This window comes from Equus przewalskii, chromosome 15 (assembly GCF_037783145.1).
Source record: "Equus przewalskii isolate Varuska chromosome 15, EquPr2, whole genome shotgun sequence".
NCBI classification, from domain to species: domain Eukaryota; kingdom Metazoa; phylum Chordata; class Mammalia; order Perissodactyla; family Equidae; genus Equus; species Equus przewalskii.
Genome location: NC_091845.1, coordinates 2,548,495 through 2,569,321, shown reverse-complemented (window position 1 = coordinate 2,569,321; position 20,827 = coordinate 2,548,495). Strand labels below are relative to the sequence as shown.

General features: G+C 58.9%; 2 protein-coding genes across 13 annotated transcripts; one reads left to right on the top strand and one right to left on the bottom strand.

The window, feature by feature from the left end:
• Positions 1–203: 203 nt before the first annotated feature.
• On the bottom strand, positions 204–11,266 carry LOC103567563 (uncharacterized). The gene is made up of 5 exons (XM_070576465.1): positions 10,929–11,266; positions 10,339–10,599; positions 4,031–4,288; positions 2,046–2,197; positions 204–716 (listed from the first exon to the last, which is right to left on the bottom strand). Exons 1-4 carry the CDS (start codon positions 11,136–11,138, stop codon positions 2,177–2,179), a joined length of 750 nt encoding a protein of 249 aa, XP_070432566.1. The 5' UTR covers positions 11,139–11,266; the 3' UTR covers positions 204–716; positions 2,046–2,176.
• Positions 6,896–20,262, top strand: GATA2 (GATA binding protein 2). 12 transcript variants are annotated; one of them, XM_070576462.1, is made up of 8 exons: positions 7,269–7,550; positions 11,453–11,556; positions 12,420–12,629; positions 13,284–13,557; positions 13,985–14,626; positions 16,371–16,516; positions 18,449–18,574; positions 18,961–20,262. In XM_070576462.1, the coding sequence occupies exons 4-8, from the start codon at positions 13,329–13,331 to the stop codon at positions 19,258–19,260; spliced, it is 1,443 nt and encodes a 480-aa protein (XP_070432563.1). In that variant the 5' UTR covers positions 7,269–7,550; positions 11,453–11,556; positions 12,420–12,629; positions 13,284–13,328; the 3' UTR covers positions 19,261–20,262. The 12 variants fall into 12 exon arrangements, with proteins under 12 accessions (XP_070432565.1, XP_070432563.1, XP_070432562.1 ...); XM_070576461.1 differs by having other exon boundaries at positions 11,453–11,577; XM_070576459.1 differs by lacking the exon at positions 7,269–7,550 and adding an exon at positions 10,595–10,973.
• The last annotated feature ends 565 nt before the right edge of the window (positions 20,263–20,827 follow it).

The following is a 20,827-nucleotide window of genomic DNA, read 5'->3' as shown; positions in this document are numbered from 1 at the left end:
TATAAATGGAATTCTTGGCTCAAAGCAGAAACGTGTTTGTAAATTCGATAGAGTCACATTGCCCACTCCAACCCGAGAGCGCATCAGTCGACAGTCCTACCAGCCTGTCCCCCAGTGACATACATGTTCCTTTAGGAACACAGTATAGAGTCAAATGTTTAGATATTTGCTAATACTGATAGGTATCAAGTGGTATCTCAAGGTGTTTTTAAATTTATTTATTTTTAAACAGTTTTATTGTGGTATAATTGACATATCATAAAGTTTATTTGTTTTAAGTGGACATTTCAGTGAGTTTTAGTAAATTTATGGAGTTACAATCATCACCACAATCTAATTTTAGGACATGCCTCTCATCCCAAATATCCCAATGCGCTGCAAAATTTCACTTCTCTGAGTGAGACTGAGCATGTTTTCTTCAAGAGCTCTTTCTATTTCCTTTTCTATGAATTTTCTGTTCACACCCTTTGCCCATTTTTTTCTATTGTATTTTTTCTTATTGATATGCATGCACTCTTTATATATTATGCTCCCAGACTAGGGTAAGTGCCTCTCCTCCAACAAACACCCTGTTCTTCCAAACAGGCTGAATGAACAGAATCTTGTGATATGCCCGTGTTTCCACCACCCCGCGAGGTGCTTGCACACAGCGACCGTATCTGGTTTCATTCTGTGTCCCCGACCTCTCAGCGTAGAGCCTGGCCCAGAGCAGGTGTCTGCAAATAAGCTTGGATTCAATATTTGTGAACATATATTCTTTTCCCCTCAGAGTTCCTATCCCAATTTGTGAGGCTGTATTAATCTGTGCGGTGAGTCGCGTCTGATTAGCAGCATAGCCGTTTTATTCAATACTGTGTGCCCATGGTCCCAAACAGGGTGGCCTAGCACATTATGTAAAAGTGCTGATTTGATCCATTAGTTAACTAGTTAATTACAAAGTGGTTTACGGTATCCGGAGGGAGAAAGATTTTGGAAAGGCTACAGCAAAGGATACAGAGAAGGAAGGCCTACAGAACACAGCCACAGCACCCAACACTGCTATGAGGGACACACGCCAACCCGGGGGCTTGAAGTGGGTGCACATGCCTGTCTACAGGGGCTGGCAAGACAGAACTCCAGCCTTCACTACCATGCGGGAAAGTAGGCCCAGGGTAGCCAATCTCCCAATTTTTCAAGAGAACCTGGAAACGGGGCTCTTTATGTGGAACCCCCCCTTCACAACGTTGGCAACAATTAGTCATCACACGGGCCCCTGGGATTTAGGCTGCCACTTTTCAAAGCCTGGGTTACAAAACTCTTTTGAAATAAATGTTCATGAGACATTCTCACAACCTCCCTGGAGGGAGGTTATCAGAGGCAGACCTGAGGCTCAGAGTAGGCAGGTGACTTGCTTAAGGCCGCCCAGCCGGGAGGGCTATGTGTGGGTGTGTTGAGGGAGAGTCCTGACCTCAGAGCCTGAGCTACCCCATACCTCCTCTTTCAGGAGGGAATTGGGCATTTCTGAGGACACAGGGAACTAATTATTGGAGCCCCTGAGCACGGCCCTCTAAGTTTGTTCCAAGCCCACCTGGGCGGGTGAGGCTTGGCCTGGTGCCTGATTAGCCCCTCCCAGGGCAGAGCCAGGGCAGGCCAAGCTCCTCCCCGGAAGCCCAGTTGGGCTGTGGCCTTCTCTAGGTTCTCCACACCTTGCTGTCCCTGCCCACACACAGCAATTAATCATTGCTGCCTCCTGACAGCTTTGGTATAATTATCTCGTATTATGAATGAAGTCTCGCCTGGTGGCCCAGGCCTCCCCAGAGAGGCCATGGCTCCCCGAGAACACAAGGTGAGAACTGTTATCTGCCCTCACAGGCACGGCAGGTGCATGCTGTGGAGGGGCCTTCACGGCGCTCTCTCCCTCAATCCCAGGCCCCTCTGGACTTGCCGGTTGGGGCAGATTGGTGAAGCCAGGCACCCCAGGGCCAGGGTAAGCAACACAGGCAGGAAGAGGACTGGAACAGCAATAAAGAGAAATGATAATGATGAAGGCACACGGCCTCACTCACTTGCTCTTCTGGCCTCCTCTTGTTCTCATCCACTCATTCCCAAAGTTTTGACTGATGCCAACCAACTGTCAGACATGGTTCTAGCCGCTGGGCTGCTGTCTGGAACTGGACAGACCCCTCCCCCAGGGAACCTAGCATTCTGGGGAGGAGAGCTGGCAACAAGCAAATAGAGACAAGATGAGTTTACATTGTGCTAAGTACTATAAAAGAAGTCTATAGCATGGACTGAGAAACGCTGGCAGAGGAGAGACTTTGCTCTCTGAGGAATGACATCTGAGCAGAGGTGAAACACACACTGGGCAGCGGGAACAGCAGACACAGGCCTTGGGATGGGAACGTGCTGGCCTGTTCAAAGAACAGAAAGAAAGCCACTGTGGCTGGAGCAAGAAAGGGGGAACCGGGTCTGACTGGTCAACAAGGGATGTTACATAGGTGCCAAAGGAGTTTAGCTTTTATTCTAAATTTAGTGGACACATTTCTAAGAAGTGATTTCTTGGTGCCCACTTAGCTGCCTGGCCTTTGACAGTTTGCCTGTGTCTGTAATTTCCTGCCCATTCATCCGTCCTTTCAACAAACACCTACGAGCATCTACTGTGTGCCAACCTGGCCCTGAGGACACAGCAGTGACAAAACAAAGCCATGCTTCGAGAGAGCCCACCTCCTGGAGGAAGCGACCCCTGCCCCACCTCTTCTGCTTGGGCCGCTCAGGTTCAGGCTGCCGGCTCTCAGAGACCCACTCGGGATGCCCGCGGCCGCCAGGTGGCGCTCTGCGCCTGCGCATGGGCAGCGGCTCGGGGGTCTCGGGCCGAGACCCGACCCAGGCAGGGGAGGGAGGGGCGGCCGGGCGGGGGGCGGGGCCCGCGCCGTAGGTTGTGTGACTTTGGGTTTGACCTGCCTGGAGATGAGCTAATCCCGCCGTATAATAGACTTTGGGGAGATAGGGAAAATGGCTGCAGCACTATCTGCGTCGCCATGGGGACCATCGCGCGCGCGCAGGCGGGGCGCAAGCCTGGAAAAATACAGCCTTTGTCGGCGGCGCGTGTCACTCACTGTGCGGGGACCTCAGGCGTTGGGGCTCCGGTCTTTCTTACCCCAGGTCCAGAACCAGGAGGCTCTGGGCCCCTGGCAGGGCGTGCCCCCTGAGGAGGGTTGGGACCCCTGGGTGTTCCCAAACTCTTCCGAAGACCTCTCCCCCTTACACACCCGCACACTCCGTTTTCTGTCACAAGCACTCGTGTTACACAGCACATCCCACTCCTTCTACTGTGGCGTCTATCAGACCCGCACACCCCATTCTCTCTCTTCTGTCTCTTTCCCAAGCTGGAGGGGGCCTTGCTCGTGTGTCAGGTCCTGAGCGTCCACATGCGGCCCGGACAGACCCCGACCACTGCCCTTCCCCTTGCCGCTCTTGCAGCGCACCCAGGCACACCCGGGCAAACAGACACACAAGGACACAACCACCCTCACGCGGATCCTTGCTCAACCCAAGGCACACCCTAGGGTGAACACTGACAACGGCACATTCAATCCTGGCATTCCCAGGAATGCATGGATGCACATGCTTACAAGCATGCATGCCCCCAAAACACTAAGTAGGTGGGACACCCCCAGGCACACACCAATCAGCAGAGTAACACACCCATGCCTGAATATGCACATATACACCCACCCTAGTGGCGGGGACACCAGCCCCTAAGTGCACTCCTGAACAGCCTCGTCGAGGGCAGATACACTGAGGCACTCACAATACGCTCATCCATCACACTTGTACACACAGACTTGCACACCCACACCTTTGCACACGTGTCTACCCACACTGAGTGACATGCATGCCCACACATTCACGTGCAACACCCCTTCCTCTGTGCACCCTCAAACAGCCTCATCTCAGCCATCTCCAGGCACTCACAGCACACACGCCCAGCACGCGTGTGTTCATGGGCTTGCACGAGTGCACTTCCTTGTAGCACACTTGTGTGACATACCCGCATGTGCACCAACACCTTTGCTTGTTCAGTGACCATCCACGGGCACACTCGCATGTCCATCCAGACACACCGGGCACACCCGGGGGGCTCACACTCGGGTGCCCCCGGGAGGCAGGCGGCTCGGGCACTGGGCGCCCGGTATGCCCCCCGCGGACGGCTATCTGCCTGCCCATCAGCGCGCGGATCTGCGGTGGTAAATGATGCATTCGATGGCGGGCGCATTTGTTGTGCGCGCTCTGAAAGGGCTCCGATAATCTGGAAGGCAGAGATAAGGAACACCATTTATTCCGCGGCACTTTGGAAACAATTCCCAGCCCTGTACAACCCCATTCTCGGGCAGCCTCCGGGAGCTGGGCAGATAACGATTGGCTATTCATTATCTTCGCCGGGAACAAAGATTAGCCGGCCGAGATGAAAAATTACCCCGGACAGCGGCGCAGCCCCACGCGGACCCCCCTGCCCGCCACCGCCCCCCGCGCCTTGGTGCCCCGCCCGGCCCGCAGGCTCTGCGCTTACGCCCTGCCTTCCCCGCGGCCTGGCGCTCGGTCTCCCGCGCTCTCCTTGGCGCTCGGCAGTGCCGAGCCCGTGGCTGTCTCTCTCTCCGTCTGTCCATCCTGCCCAGCCCATCTTTCGTGTCCCCACTTTTGCCTCGTTCTCTCTGGGGCCCTTTCTGCTCTCTCCCTCTTCCCCTCTCCACGGCTCTCTGGGTTCTCTTCTCTCTTCCCATCTCTCTCTTTTTGTCTTGCTTCACTTTCTCTCTCCTCTCTGTATCTGTCTCTTATCTCTCTGTCCCTGTCTCTCTCTGGTTAACACTTTCAATGCTTTTGTTCCCATCTCTCTGACCCTTTCTCTGGCCACTTTTTAATTGTTTGTTTCTGTCCATCCCTGAGTGTCCCCAGCCCACCCCTCCACTCCCCACCAGCGTCTCTGTCTATCACTGTCACTTTTTAAAATCTGTCCTTGGGGCTCTCTATCTCGTCCCCCCTCCCTGCTTGTCTGGATCTTTCTATGACTAGGCCTCTATGTCTCAATCCACTCCCATCCCAGAGAGCCCCACATCTCCAGGCCTCATGTCTCCTGCCCTCTCAAGGCTGTGTTGTTGACCACAGACCAGAGCCAGGGAGGCTCCAGCCAGCTCCAGCCGGCCCAACCCAGCAGGGAGACGGCAGGTGGGGTGGGGGGTGTAAGACCTGGAATCCTCCTCTGAGGAAACAAGACAGAACTAGACAAGGCTGTGAAGACACTCAGGCCCCCCTGGGTTCATGGGGTTTGCTCCTGTGCCCCAGGACTGGCTCGCCCATGCCCTTCCCCAATGAGGCCAGGGGCCTTGGGAGCGGGTGGTCCCCGAGAGCCCACCTCATTAGGGCAGTTATTCAGCATGGCGCTGGCCTTGGCAGATAAGCCTTATCAGCTCATCTCCCCCTCCCACAGACAGACAGAAAGTGCCCTCGCAAATGGCACCCTGGAGCTCCACTGGCTAGCAGACAATCTGGGAAGACGCACATACTGTGTGTCACCTAGGGACACACTCCTCCATAGACCACAGACACAGGGTAACACTGGGTAGAGAAACACACATAGTTCAAAGATATATTCATACTCACAGATGCTCACATCCCAGATACACAGGCACAAACACCCTCCCAACACACATCATAGAGCTATACACAGATATGCAGACATACTTGGATACACTCTCCCTCCTACCATCATCAGTTCAAAGATACAATGATACACACCCATACCTATGCTGTTAAAAACAGACACGCACACACACCTGCCCACACACCCCAATTCATAGGCACAGAATACCCAGACACACACTGCTAACAACCCACACAGGGACACAGACCAATTTATAGACAAACTCTTGGAAGTACCTACTTCCCATCACGTGATTCATGGACACAGTCATCTCCCAGATATGCAGCCACAGGGACACACATCCAGTTCCACAGATACATTCTCCTGCATGCACTCATGGCATCACTCTCTGAAATAGCCACACACAGTACACACACTCTCAGGGACCCCACAAAACTCTCAGGGACCCATAATATACAGATTTGCAATACACAAAGTCTCAAGGACCCACAAGAAGCAATCGGCATACTAATATACTCAGTTTTGCAGACTTTGTGCTCACAAATGCACATAGACACACATGGGCACCCGGGACAGTGCACGCACACCAACACCCTTGCTTATTGCACAGAGCACATACACATGCAACACAGTCGCCACCACCTTCAAAGAAAGACCCACAGACAGCAAGCGCCCACAGAGATAGGGGGCCAAAGACAACCCCCCTCCAGGGTATACGTGAGCACGCACTAGTTTTCCCTGGACCACCGACTTTCCGGTCCTTCTAAGGCAAAGCACCTTTTCTTTGGGCCCAAGATCCAGGCCACTTTCACTCTCCCTGGGCAGCTGGAATGGAACTCAGGGCGGCCCCATTGCTGGGTTGAATTTCATGGAAAGGACGTTGGAAGTTCAGGGACTAGACTCTCCCAGCTCACAAACCTAGGTGCTTTCTTGAGGTGAAGACCCACACCCCAACTCCTCCCCCACCCAGCCTTCCAAAGACAAGCCCTCTGTTCCCCCTCTGGCCGCCTCCAGTGCAAGGGTTCTTTAAGGATGCGTCAGGGAGATTCCTCAAACTCCACTCCTAAAATGCTCCGGAGTTGGGGAATTGAGGGGGAGTATAGGTGGGGAAGACAGAGGGGATATGTCTACACTTAGAAAGTCAGCCTGGAAATGACAGAGTTGTGTGTGTGCCAGAGTGTCAAGCTATATTTGAGCGTCTGCACGTGTGCTTATCGGTGTGACCCAGATCTCCTGTATGATGATGTCCACGCAGCCACAGCTGTGGGTGCTAACGCGTGTGCACAGAGGTGTGCGTGTCCGTGTGAGCACTACTGGAAGTGGGTTAGAGAAGGAGGAGCAGACATCTGTGTACGTGCGTGTGCGCCCATGGCTCTTCAGAGTCCCCGAGGAGTCTTGGAAGAGAAACGTCCCCAGCTTTCTGAGAGAGCATCCCCGAGAGCAGGGGTGCGCATATGTGCGCCTGGTTCGGAGTGTGTGCGCCCTGAGTGCCTGCCGGCCCTCGGCCCGCCGCCTGGTTGCAGGACCAGGGAGACGGGGCACAGAGCCCCGGGCATCCTCCTGCCCCCCTGTGGCGCTCCCGCCCCCTCAAAGTGCTGTCGAAATAAAAAGCAGCGGCCGCTGCGGCCGCGGGGGAGAGAGAGGCAGCGGGCGTTGAGGAGGTAGTGAGGCCAGTGCCACCAAGTCTCTATCTCTTGGCTGCCGTCGTCCCCACCCCAACCGGCCCCCATCCACCACCAGGCGAACAAAAAGCGGCCTGCCGCGCACCATGCGGCCGCTCGGCGCACCGCCCGGGCCCTGCTGCTAGCTCGCCCCGGGGTCCTGGGGGCCCGCCTGGCCACCCGCCGCACTGTGAGCCCCGCTCGGCTCTGGCCGCGTCCGCCCGGGGGCGCCGCCCGCCGCACCTCGCTCGGTAAGTTCCCCCCTCTCTGCCCGGCCAGGGCCCTTCCAGCTCCTAGGCTCGGCCCAGCCGGCACTCTAATCGCACGGTCTGCTGGCCCCGTGGCCCCTGACATGTGGCCTTCGGGGCTCGCCCCGGCCCTCCCAGCGTCTAGAACCCCAGGTCCTAGGGGCCTAAGTCTGAGAAAGTATTTGGGGCGCTGGGGACAGCAGGCCGGCCTCGGGCCTCCCGCCGCCCCATTTCTCGGACGAAGCCATAGGCCGCGAGCCCGGGTTATTCAGAGAGCCTCGCACAGCGCCCCCCCTCCCGGCCCGGGAGCGGGGGTCTTTGTCTCGGCCGCCCCCCACCTCCAGGCCGCGGCGGCGGATGTACCCGAGCGGGGCCGCCGAGTGGCGGCTGCACCTGCCGGCTGGTCCCGTGCGCCGGCTTTGCGCGGCTTAACCCGGCTCGCTCCTGCGTGCGCCCTGGCGCGCCAAGCCCCGCGGCCCTTTATCCTGTGTGGCTGGGGTGCGTGTGGGGGAGAGCGTCGGGTCTGGAAGTCTCCCCCCTGCCCCAAGCTGGAGCTGGAATCGGTTTAGTGGGATTTCAATAAGAATGGGGCCGCCGCGGACTCGGGGATCTGCCGCCGGGAGGCGTAGACGGCGGTCTCGGTCTGTCCGGACGCGGGGCATTTAGAATCTTTCGGCGGCGGCCAGGCTTGAACTCTAGATTGCCCCAACTACGAGGGGGAAGTTCCGGCGTTCAGGGCCCCCGGGTGTGGCGGCCGCCCCTTTCCCGGAAAACATGGAAGGAAATTCGTTGTTTTGGAAAAAGCCGCGTCTCCCGGGATCAGAACATCTGGCGGTGAGGTCCGAGTCTACGCAGGCACCTGGCACTGGGATTCGTTTATGAGTAGGCAAGATTTGAGAAGCAGGTAGGGCCAGTGCAGCCCAGGCGTCTGGAGAGGGTTTCCCCGCCGAGTTGACAAATTGCAAACAAATTGCATCTAACGAAACGGATTTACCAGTTGTCATGCCGCCGGGCCGCTGGGCGCTCTGAGTAAACCGTGGTTGTTCGTGGAGGAGGGAGAAACGCGGCCGATTGTCTGCAGGTCTCAGCAGGGCCCCTGGGGGCTAGAACCTGGTCAGGAGATACAGGATCTCCGAGGCGCCTCGGTCCAGGGCGCTGAGGCATCTAGGCCGTTGGGCCCCTGTCTTTACAATTCAAAAAGGCCCAGAAGACTAATGAGGTGGGAAAGCCAGCGCGGAGGCCAGAGGAGAGGGAGCCTTTAGATCCGGAGGGCTGACAGTGAACCCCAGAGAGCAGGAGAGGCTGTTGGAGCCCTGGTGCCCACATTGGGGAACCGCTCTGGGGGGATGGTGGCGCCGCGGCAGTTCTGAGGCCTCGCCCTAGAAGAGACTTCTGAACCCCTCCGGCTAAAGCAGCCCCCACTTCCTCCTCAATACCCCTCAAGGCGCATTGCCAATACGAGGCTAGGAGCCCCCTGGGATGCCAATTAAGGCAACCCCTAAACAAACAGATTTCTTTGACACCCGCCCCCCCCCCCAACCCCAGCCGGCCAATTAGATGCCCATAGGAAAAGGCGAGAAGAATTAGGTTACAAAGAGAGAGCAAACTTACGGTCCCAGAGGGGTGGCCTCCAATGAGCAAAGGTCAAACAAAGGGCGCTGCAGGAGGGTTAGTGGGACGAGGGAGCTGGGCAGTGAGACCCCGGCCAGGCGGGTGAGGCCCTCTAGAACTGGGCATCGGATCCCGGCACCCCCAGCTCCTGGGCGCAAGCACCCCGGCAGCACCGACCCAGGCTCGGCTGGAGAATCTTGGGTCACTTGAAAAATGCCATTTAGGAAATTCAGTTTTGCCGCTGCCCTTCCCCAGTCCTTTGTGAAATCTCGTTCCCATGTAAGGAAAGTGACCACTTCTTAGTGCGATCAAAAGGCAGCAACCCACATTTGCAACAACCCTTGGGAACGAATAAAAAAATGAAAAAGGGAACTCATCCCTCCGGAGATGTTCTGGAGACCCCAACGTCTGAGGCCGTAAGCTGAAATAAATCTGCTCTCCTCAGGCCCAAGAACGGCCCCCCAATAGCCCCAGCCGATCCTGGGGGCTGCCCTCACCCTCCCTGGACGTGTGTTTGGACGGAAGTGATAGGAGGATCTGTGCTTCCTAGTGGGCAAGCCGCCTGGCTACCGTCCGTCGGTCTGTCTGGCATACACGAACACTCACGAGGGGAGGGGGCTTTATGGGCCAGCTGGGCGCCCTGCTGCCTGGCGCCCCGCTTTTCTCTCCCAGGAGGCTCTTGCTGCGGGAGAGCGCAGCAGTCCCGGGTCCAACGCAGGAGCTCCGATCAAAGTGGAGGCCTCGGCCAGGCCGGCTGCCTGCCTGCCTTTTCGAGGAAGGCAACCCCAGGGCCTCGAGAGACCTGGCAGGGCTCCCCTTTCCCTTTTTTTCTCTAGGCCCGGATTTCGGGAAGGGAGGCTGGTGCGAGTCTCCCGAGGTCCCTGCTCAAGCGTTGCTTAACCGCCCTGCTAAGCTCCTCTGCGCGGCGATTTTCTGAGCCGCCGAGCGGGGTAATTGAATCCGTTCTGCGTCGGGCCGGCCGGCGGCGCAGGGCTGCCGTTCGGGCAGGGGCCCCGGCCGGGCTGGTCACCTCCGCGTCTGCGGCGGCCAGGACGCTGCCACAGCGGGGCTGCAGGCTGCCTTGGAGAAGCTTGAAGCGAGCTCGCAGTGACGAAACTGCAGACCCACCCAGGACGAGGGATAATTTGGACCGCGTCTTTGGGGGAAAAAGGCGAATTACCTGCTTTCTCAAGGGCTCGAAGCGGCTACCTCCCCGCGAGTCGTGGCGCCGATCTCGGCCCCACGGGAAGCTTCCGCTTGGCTCCGGCGGCTTCCCGCGCTGGGTCACGGAGTTGGAGTCCAGCGAGGCAGCCTTGCCGGACGCGGGGGATTGTTCCCGCGGCCGCGGTGTCTTTGAGAAGCTGCCGGTTGGCTCCGGGGACCCAAACAGACTCGAGGCTTCGCGGCGATTGCATTTTACGAGTTGATGAAGAATCGTAAGCTAAAGGAAGGGAGGAGAGACAGACAGACGGAGAAACACCGGGTCCGGGCCAGACGGCGCGCGTTGCGGGGAGCGCGAACCGGGAGGCACGGAGGCCTCTCACCTGCCCGGCCCTCGCGCTCTCACTGCCGGCCCCGCGCTCTTTACCCGGCGGACGCCGGCCTCCTCTCCCGCTGAGCGGAGTTCCGAGAGGCCCAGGCCCCGCGCGCCCCAGAGAGGAGCGGAGCAGGAGGCGCAGCGGGCGGCCAGGGCAGGCGGGTCCCCAAGGGCCCGCGTCGTGCCGGTTCCCAGCCGGATGGGGCTCTGCGTCCCCGGCCCCGCACCTTTACCTGCGCCAGGGCCTCGGACAGGCGAACGGACAGCCAGACGAAGAGGTAGGAGGAGGCCCCTGGCCGGGGCCCGCGCCCCCTTGGCGCTGCCCAGAGCTGGCCTGGGAGAGGGTGACGGGGGCGCGCCCGCGGAGCTGGGCCTGGCCTGGCGCCCCCCAAGCCGAGGGGACCGAGGGCTTTCCTCCCTCCTCGGATTATTAAAAAGTTCATTTCCTGGCGAATCGGGTGACGTCAGGGGCCCGGCGTCGCGGTGGCGGGGCCGCCGGGCCGGAGAAGCCGCCTCCAGTTACCCAATTACCGACTGTCAATCCCGCCGCCCCTCCCCCCACTCTCCCGGGGGTGGCCCGGACCCCTGCCTTCCCTCCTGCCCCGGACCCACCTGGGATTCCTCTGGGTTTCTACCCCGAGAGACGTGGACCCAGCGAGGGGAGAGGGGCTGGAGAACGTCGACTACTCCCCGTTACCCCGCACCTGTCTCAGTCCCCCCAAATTTCTTTGTTCCCGACCCCCCTCCTCGGCCATAGACTCCCTTCGAGCCTCGGTCTCCTCCGTCTGTACAATGGGAGAGAGCAAGGGGATTCGTGCTCCGGGCCCGCCCGACCCACAGAGCTGGATCTCCGGATTGGAGGTGTGTGGAGCGCAGTTCCAGGTGACTGAGGGGACAGAGTTCTCTGACCACCGCCCCCCTTTCCACAGGGGCGGCCTTAGGGACCCCCGGGAGGAAAAAAATGCCTCCTCCTGCCCGGAGGCGTCTCCTACGAGCCGGCGCCGGCGCCAGTCCGGGTCTCCACGGCCTCGCCCCAGGCAGTTCGACCCGTTGGTCTGCGAAGGCCACGCCCGGGAAGGGGACGCCCCCTCCCCCTCTCTGGAGCCGCCAGCCAGGCCACCTCCACCCGGTCAAGCTCAGTCCTAAGCGGCCTCTTGTCCGAGGCCCAGGTGCCCCCTGAACCCGCGTAGTTCCTGCCCCTCACCGCTCCTGCTGTCCCGCAGCTGGCCTCCCAACCCCCCGCCCAGCCAGCGCCCGAGTTGGGGGAGGGAACGGTCTGGGTAGTAGCCGCACTCGGCTGGCAACGTTCAGTGGTAAAGGAGGTGGGGTTCGAGAGAATGGAAGAGCCAGGGTCCCAGGGAGAGGACACCCAGACCCCCAGAGGGTGCGCGGCCGGGGCTCCGGAGGAGGAGGCCCCAGTTGGAGGTTAGTTACTGGGAGGAGGCCCCAGAGGTTATGGGGATCCGGGAGTGTCCGCAAGAGGGGGCGCAGCAGTCAGCCCGCGGGGTGAGGGTCCGGGGCGCGTTGGCAGCAGGGGCCGCCGAGAGGGCACTGGGAGGGGGCCCGCCGGCGGAGGGGGGCCGGCCGGCGGGTCAGTCCCGGAGTCCAGCGGCCCGGGAGTTGCGGGCGCAACCAATGGGGGGCGGAGGCTGGGCGGCGCGCGGCGCTGATTGGCTGGCGCGGGCTTCTTAGGCGTGCGCGGCCCCCGCTTCATGTCTGTGCAGGAGTCGCGAGCTGGCGCCAGGGCGGCCGGAGGATGCAGAGGGGCCGGAGCCCGGCGGGCCTGAGGCCGAGACGCGCGCTGTCCCCTGCTCCTACCCCGTGAGCCCCGCCAGCCGCCTGACGTGCCGTCCCTGAGCCCGCCACCCCCGGGGCTCCCGTCGGTGCTGCCCCCATTCTGAGGCCGCTCCCCGCCTCTCCGCAGCGCTGCGTGTGTAAGTTTGGGGTGCGAGAGCTGGCGGGAGCCTGGGGCGTGCCAGGCTCTGAGAGGTCTCTGCGGGGCCCAAGGCTGAGGCCAGGTTGCGGGTGACTGCTTTGGTGTGCCTTGGTGAGAGGTCCGGATTGTGCCGCCTGGGAGTGCGCAGAGGGGACTGGCTCTCAGGCGGTGGGGCTGCGTGTGCCTGTTTGGGGGGGGGGGGGCCGAGGTCAGTATGTATATCCGGCGCCAAGTATAGGTTTGTGCGTGTCGCTAGGATCATGTGCTCCAGTGGGTGCCTGGGCGCCTGTCTCCAACTTTTAGTCTGTGTTTATGTTGGTATGTACTAGGAAGGTGGGGGTTCAATGTGAGTGTCTGACTAAAGTGCGACTCTGTGTGCTTTTGTTGGGGTAATTGGTGTCAGGGCTCCTCTTCGTGTATGACCCTGTGTGCACGACTGTGTGGCTTTGGGACCTGGGTCACCATGTGAATGCGCGTGGCTGAACTCTCTCCTCCGCCTTCCTTTCGTTTTGAGCTTTGAGCTTTCCTCCCACCCGGGACTGGTCCGCGGCTGAGCTCGGCTGGGGCGCAGCGGCTCCCGGGACGCCGCGTGGCGGGGCTTTGGGGGTGTCGGGCCGTGGCTGCGCCCTTCACGCCCCCTTCCGTCGCGCAGGGACACCTCCGCCTCCTCCGCCCAGATCTCGACCCTCCGCGGGCAATGGAGGTGGCGCCGGAGCAGCCGCGCTGGATGGCGCACCCCGCCGTGCTGAATGCGCAGCACCCCGACTCGCACCATCCGGGCCTGGCTCATAACTACATGGAGCCCGCGCAGCTACTGCCTCCCGACGAGGTGGATGTTTTCTTCAACCACCTGGACTCGCAGGGCAACCCCTACTACGCCAACCCGGCCCACGCGCGGGCGCGGGTCTCCTACGGCCCCGCGCACGGTGAGCTCGGGGCCCGCGGGTGACTGGGAGCCCAGGCGCCGCGCGCCAGGCGCGGGAGGGGAGGAGGCCCCCAGCTGCCTGCTTCCCGGATGTGAGATCCGCAGGAATCGGAGCAGCTGAGAAATCGGGGCGGGAAAGGTGGGGGCAGTGGCCTTTGGGAGGCGAGTCTGGGCCCCGTTGGGTTTCGGCCCATTTTGCAGGCCTGTAGGGGTTTCCTCTAGGCCCTGTCCGGTGGGGTTCCTTCTGTGCCACTTGTCCTTCAGCTCCAGACTGGCATTCCTGATTATTGCCGGTGGGGGTGTTATGTTTCTGGTTTTCTTTGGGGAGGGGTCTACTGCTGGTCGTTTTGTGAGTTGTGGTCCTGTGTATCTGTGTACTGGCTCGACCCAGCCCCTGTGCACCCTGACCCCTCTACCTCCTCCTGCAGCCCGCCTGACCGGAGGCCAGATGTGCCGCCCACACTTGTTGCACAGCCCGGGATTGCCCTGGCTGGACGGGGGTAAAGCAGCCCTCTCGGCGGCTGCAGCACACCACCACAACCCCTGGACCGTGAGCCCCTTCTCCAAGACACCGCTGCACCCCTCAGCTGCTGGAGGCCCTGGAGGCCCCCTCTCCGTGTACCCAGGAGCCGGCAGTGGGAGCGGGGGAGGCAGCGGGAGCTCTGTGGCCTCCCTCACTCCCACTGCAGCCCACTCTGGCTCCCATCTCTTTGGCTTCCCACCCACGCCACCCAAGGAAGTGTCTCCTGACCCCAGCACCACGGGGGCTGCCTCCCCAGCCTCCTCTTCTGCAGGGGGGAGTGCGGCCCGGGGAGAGGACAAGGACGGCGTCAAGTACCAAGTGTCACTGACCGAGAGCATGAAGATGGAAAGTGGCAGTCCCCTGCGCCCAGGCCTGGCTGCCATGAGCACCCAGCCTGCCACACACCACCCCATCCCCACCTACCCCTCCTATGTGCCGGCCGCTGCGCACGACTACAGCAGCGGACTCTTCCACCCCGGAGGCTTCCTGGGTGGCCCAGCCTCCAGCTTCACCCCTAAGCAGCGCAGCAAGGCACGCTCCTGCTCAGGTAAAGGCAGGTGCTGGGACCCAGTGGAGCTGGGGAAGCTTGTGCTTTTGGGGAGTGGGAGGCAGGCTGTGATGTGGGAGAGGGGCAGTGGCAGTCTCCCAAATCTGGGGATGGGTGATGTCCCGTTCTCAAAGGCCCCAACAGATGTTTGAGACCCCGGAATGAGGAAGAGGGGAGCATAAAACTTTTGCCCTTTTCTTAAGGGTTCCTGGTGGCCCCAAAAGTTCATTTCGCTTCCCCACTCCTCACCCTCCCCTCCAAGGTTGGTCACTGCCAGACCAGAGCCCAGAATGGGAACTCCCCCTTCCCCTCCCTGAAGCTTAAGTGCGAATTTGAGCAGCCTCATGATTTAGTGTGTGAGAGAATGCAATATGCAGGTGAGAGCCACAAGGCTGTGTGTACGTGCGTGTACGTGTGTTTGTGAGTTTGTGTGCGTGCTGTGGGTGCACTCCACAGGCTCCAAACCTTTAAGGAATCTGGTTCTCCAACTCAATCCGTCCAATCTTGGGATTTCGATGGCTCCTGATCTCCTTGGGGGATTTCCCCCAAAGCAAAATTCCCAGGACCTGTTCGCTCCCTGCCCCCAGGCATACCCTCCCCTCCCCGAAGGCTGGAATGAGCCTGGGTGCCTCTGCCTCTCTGCCGCAGGAGCGTGGCTGGGCCAAACTGGGTTTGTCCAGGAATCTGGCCACAGGGCAGAAACGGGCTCATGTGGGGCTCCTGCTGTCAGCTCCTCCTTCCCAACCTGGTTGAACTGGGGAAGAGGGAGATTTTAAAAACTTTCACTCCTAAATCCAGGAATTAGCTTTTCTTGCCCATATATTGACAATTTAGTTTAAACTAAGTGGGGAGATTTTTCCTGGATAGCTCAACGCTAAGGCAGGTACCCTGCTTGACTGCTGCCCACCCCCCCCACTGTGCCTACCTCGGTCCACCTCGGTCCCAGCTCGGGCCCTGTTCTTCGTGTCCGGCTAGCTTGCCTTTAATTAGTCCTTTCTCCCACGTTTATTTTACATTTTATTTGAATTTCAGATGGTCTTTTAACAACAATAACAACAACAACAAAAACAAAAACACAACGTCAAAGCCGAGGTCACTTAGTCTACTTAGCTTAAAAACGAAAGGACTTATTATTTATTTTATTTTAAAGAAAGACAAGTTCGGTCCAAGTGCAGGACTGAATTCTAGGGCCTCAGCGGGCGGGAGGAAGCTGAGGAAAAATAAGGAAATTACTCTGGACTGAGGACAGAAAGACAGGGTAGGGGCCGAGGGCACAGATCCTGGTGCGGAGATTCAGGAGGTGGCAGACGCAGTGGGGGAGAAAGAAGAGACACAAAATGGGGGGGATTAGACAGGGGGCTGGAGTCCTCCCGGGCGGCCAGGTCGAGCCGGCGGCTCCTGCCACCGCTCTACCGCCGGCGAAGTTTGCTGTCAATACCCTTTCCTTGTCTCCTGGAGAATCCCTGCGGCCTTGCCCCACCGCTCCCTCCTGCCCCGTTTCCCTTCCTTCACGGGGATTTTAAAGAGAGAGATTTGGCCTTAAGCTGTTCTCTGGACCCCCCTCCTGTGGGGGAGACCCCCTGGGTCCCTCTTCCTGCCCGGACTGGAACTAAAGTCACCCCCTGAGGCTGCCCGGCGGAGGTAGACCGCTGCTGATCAGCGCCCGCCTGGCACTGGTTAGCCCCTCGCCTGCCCCTGGCTCCCCACCGTGACCTTGCCGATGTCTCTCCCTGTCCCCATTCAGAAGGCCGAGAGTGTGTCAACTGTGGGGCCACAGCCACTCCTCTCTGGCGGCGAGACGGCACTGGCCACTACCTGTGCAACGCCTGCGGGCTCTACCACAAGATGAACGGGCAGAACCGGCCGCTGATCAAGCCCAAGCGGAGACTGGTAGGCAGCGGGGCTGGGTGGGCCGGGCCCGCGGGCGGCCGGCCGGGAGGGTGCTGCCCAGTGGTCGCCGATTAGCAGGGCCAGCGAACCTGGGCAGGAGCAGACAGTTAGTTAAAAAAGTAATAGTAACAACAAAACTCTTCAAATGCAGATGCTTCGCCACTTGAAATCCTCTTATATCCTTAAAATCAGTTGGATGTCAGTTGGGGTCACCCTTCTTTCAGGTCAGATTTTCCTCTCTGCAACCTGCCAGGTGCCCTCGCCCCACCTCGCTCAGGGGTCCCCACAGTTGAGTGTCCAAGGGCCCAACCCCAGTCCCTGGCCTCCGTTAAGCTCTCTTTAAAAATAGGGCCATGAAGTAATTTTCCTTGTAGCTCCGGGCAGTTCTCTCTCTTCCCAACACACAATCCCCTCTTGCTTATTTAAATAAAACACACACACACACCAACCACCAAAAAAACCTGCCCTTTATTATTTTTCCATGGAGTCACCTATACTGTGTATTTTCATTTGAGTGATTTAAAAAAAATGCCCTTTCGGATCTCCTGCCGGAGTTTCCTATCCGGACATCTGCAGGCTGAAGATAAGGAAACTCCGTGTATCTGTTTCCGGCCTCCGCGAGTTTTTAGAGTCACTCCTCGGCTCAGTCCTGCCTCTCGCTGGGCTGTTTTGAAATTTCTAATACCCTCCACTTTGCAAATAATGCGTAAAATGCTAAGAATAATAAATATATTTTTTCAGGGCGAAGTGATTTATGAGGCTTAAATCGCTCTCTGCTTCGGGGGGCCCCCTTTTTTTTTTCCTGGAGCGAGGGCCGGGTGAGGGCCCGGGTGGGGGTAGGGGTAGAGGATACGGTGTTGGCCCCTGAGTCAGAATTCCAGCTTTGGGCTGCTTACTCACCCTCACCCTTCCCTGCCCCCGTGGCTGCAGTCCGGCAGGCCCTCTGCGACCAGGCTCGAGCCTGGGGCCATTCCAGCTTCTGCCGGCCTTGGCCCCCCACCCCCACCCCTGCAGCCTGTGGTTCTCTGGGAAGTGCTGGGGAACTGGTTCTGTTCCTGTGGGGCTGGCGCTGGAGGGCCCAGGAGAAGGGGTCTGCTTTCCTGGGTCAACACTCACTCCCCTTCTCCTCTTAGGGGGCTTCAGCCCCCTTCTCCCGAAACCAGACACTCATTCCAGATCGCCTCCGCCCTGTGTCCCCCTAGGGGCTGGGGGCAGTTCGAATCCTTGAGGTTTGGGGTACGGGGTACTAGGCGGATAGACCAGCATTGATGGGAATGTTCGAGATCTACACAGCCCACTGTGGCCGCCTCTAGCCCATGTTGTGACTATTGATCCCTTGAAATGTGGTTAGTGCAATTGTTGAAGGGACTGAATTTCTAATTTTATTAAATTGTGGTTCAATTTAATTTAAATAGCCACCTGTGGCTAGCGGCTACCGACCAGCACAGCACAGCTCTAGCCTCCCTGAGTGTCCCACACCCCCATCCTGGGCAGCTGCCGGGTCTCCCTGTTCTGGCCTCAGGGAGGCTGACACGCCCAGGATTATGGATTTTGAGGGGAGTCATGTGAGAATGCAGCTCCACACCCAGGGGATTCAGGGGGCCAAGCCAGACTTCTAAACCAAAGAGCCCTTCTGGGGCCTCAGTTTCCCCATCTCTAGACTGAGGTTATGTGGTGGTTGGGGGAGGTGGCTCATTTTTCCTTCCAGCTCTTGCAGCCCCTTGAGCCCGAGATCAGGCTTGAGAGTTCATTATTCTAAAGTTCTGCGATTGTTTAGGTCTCAAATTCTAAAGTTCCATGGCTCCACGATGCTTTGATTCCCCTGTGAGATTTATGCTCCTGGGTTAAATTGGTGGGGGCCTGGGCTGGGGGAGGGGAGGTCGAGGTGGGGCGTGGGAGCCCAGCCTGCTGACGCCGCCCCTCCCCTCCCAGTCGGCTGCCAGGAGAGCGGGCACCTGTTGTGCAAATTGTCAGACGACAACCACCACCTTATGGCGCCGAAACGCCAACGGGGACCCAGTCTGCAACGCCTGTGGCCTCTACTACAAGCTGCACAATGTGAGTCGCCCCGCCCGGCCCGCCCCACCCCTCCCCGGGGACGCTGCTCTTTGTGCTGCCAGGGAGAGGCCCCAGCCACAATCTCGAGCTTGGCTTGGCTTGGGAAGCTGCTGGCTTCCCATTGAGGGGCAAGCTGGCTGAAGTCTGTCCCCCACAGCACGGCCCAGCAGGTCTAGAGAAGTGGTCTCTGTTTAAAACAAAAGTCTGGGCTGGGGGTGGGTTTTGGTTTTGTCGATGGAGGGCAGGGCTGGGATTTCATGGGTGGTGGGCGTGTGGAAGTGGGGTCCCCAGCCCAGACCTGCCTTTGCCCCACACTGAAGTTGGGGGTAGGCATGTTGCCCTGGGAAGGGAGCTCAGCCCCCTGATGGCTTTGTGGTTGCCCCCAGGTGAACAGGCCACTCACCATGAAGAAGGAGGGGATCCAGACTCGGAACCGGAAGATGTCCAACAAGTCCAAGAAGAACAAGAAGGGGGCTGAGTGCTTCGAGGAGCTCTCCAAGTGTATGCAGGAGAAGTCCTCCCCCTTCAGCGCAGCTGCCCTGGCCGGACATATGGCGCCCGTGGGCCACCTCCCGCCCTTCAGCCATTCGGGACACATCTTGCCCACCCCAACACCCATCCACCCCTCCTCCAGCCTCTCCTTTGGCCACCCCCACCCATCCAGCATGGTGACCGCCATGGGCTAGGGACAGCCCCACACGAATGGACAGACAGATGCCAAGGAGGGTGGCCGGCAGTGCGAGACTGGGAGCTCCCAGGACAGGTGGACCAAACCCTTAGCCACCTGCCCTTTCCTGAAGACTGATGCCACTCCTGCCCGCCCAGCCAGAGCCCCACGCTGCCTTGCCTGTGGACACTCCACTCCGCCGTCAGCAGTCACTGTGAAGACTCTTGCCCGGGCCAGGAGGTGGCCCCGGCCCGGCTGCTGCCCAGGTGGGGTTTCTGTCACGAACAATTGTTTGGAGAGCAGAAAGGACAACCTTGTGAAGAGAAAAGGAGGGGGCAGGGGACAAAAACGAAGGAACTTGTTTTTAGAAGGAAAAGGGAGTAGGCAAAAATAATTTATTTTGCTCTTGTTTCTAACAAGGACTGGGAGAATTGGAGGTCTGAGCTGCCCGAGTTCTCCGGGTCTTCCTCGGCGCCAGGTGCCACTTGGCCCACCTGCCAGCCGGGTCTGGAGGGCTCTCAGCCTGCACCTTCTCCTCCGGCTTCACTCTCTGCAAGGCTGAACCCCAGGCTGGCCTGAGCCAATCCAGAGGGTGCGGGCCCTGGCGGCCGGGTCTGGAGGGCAGACACAATCACAGGCGGTCCTGCGCGGATTCCCAGGCCAGGGCTGGGTCACAGGAAGGAAACAACATTTACTTGAGAGGGGAAATGTCTCCCAGCTCGCTCCCCTGGCTCTGAGGCCAAAGCTGGTGTGACCTGCGGCCCACTAACGGCCCGAGCCACAGCTTGCCTCCTCTGCCAGGTGGACCCCTGTACATACATCCTTTTTCTGCTAAGCCCTCAACCCCCTCCCCTCCCACTCTGAGATGAAAGGAAAAGAATTAAAAAAAAAAAACAAAAAACCTGCCTAAGCTTAACTCGCTGATGAGTTAGTTGTTTTATTTTTTAAACTCTTTGGGTCCAGTCAATTGTACGTTGCCACGAAGCCCTTACTATGGAAAGGAATAAAACCTACAAACCAAGGCTGTAGCTTTGCATTTATTTTTGGAAAGTTCTTGGATCCCACAGCCCTTGAATAGGGAGCTGGGGACCAGGGGAGAGGCCTTTGCTGCTCTTGGCTTTCGGGGCTGGTCTGGCAGGTGGCGAAGGCAGGAGTTGGGGGTCGGTCAGCAACAGGACTGAGGGAGAGGCCACGACCCTGCTGGGGTCCCGGGAGATGCCTGGGTTCTGCTCTGCTTTCCTGTGGCTGTCTGGATCCTTCCCAAGGTACAGCTGTACATATCTGTGTCGGAGCTTAGATTCTGTATGCGGTGGGGGGTGCGAGGGCTGGCCCAGGAAGAGGATTGTGCTGATGTAGTCGGCCAAGTGCAATATGGGCAGGCCATCACTGCGGGGGCACCACAGGCGGAAGTAACTTATTTTGTACTAGTATCCGCATAAGAAAAAGAATCGGCAGTATTTTCTGTTTTTATGTTTTATTTGGCTTGTTTTATTTTGGATTAGTGAACTAAGTTATTGTTAATTATGTACAACATTTATATATTGTCTGTAAAAATTGTATGCTATCCTCCTATTCCTTTAAAGTGA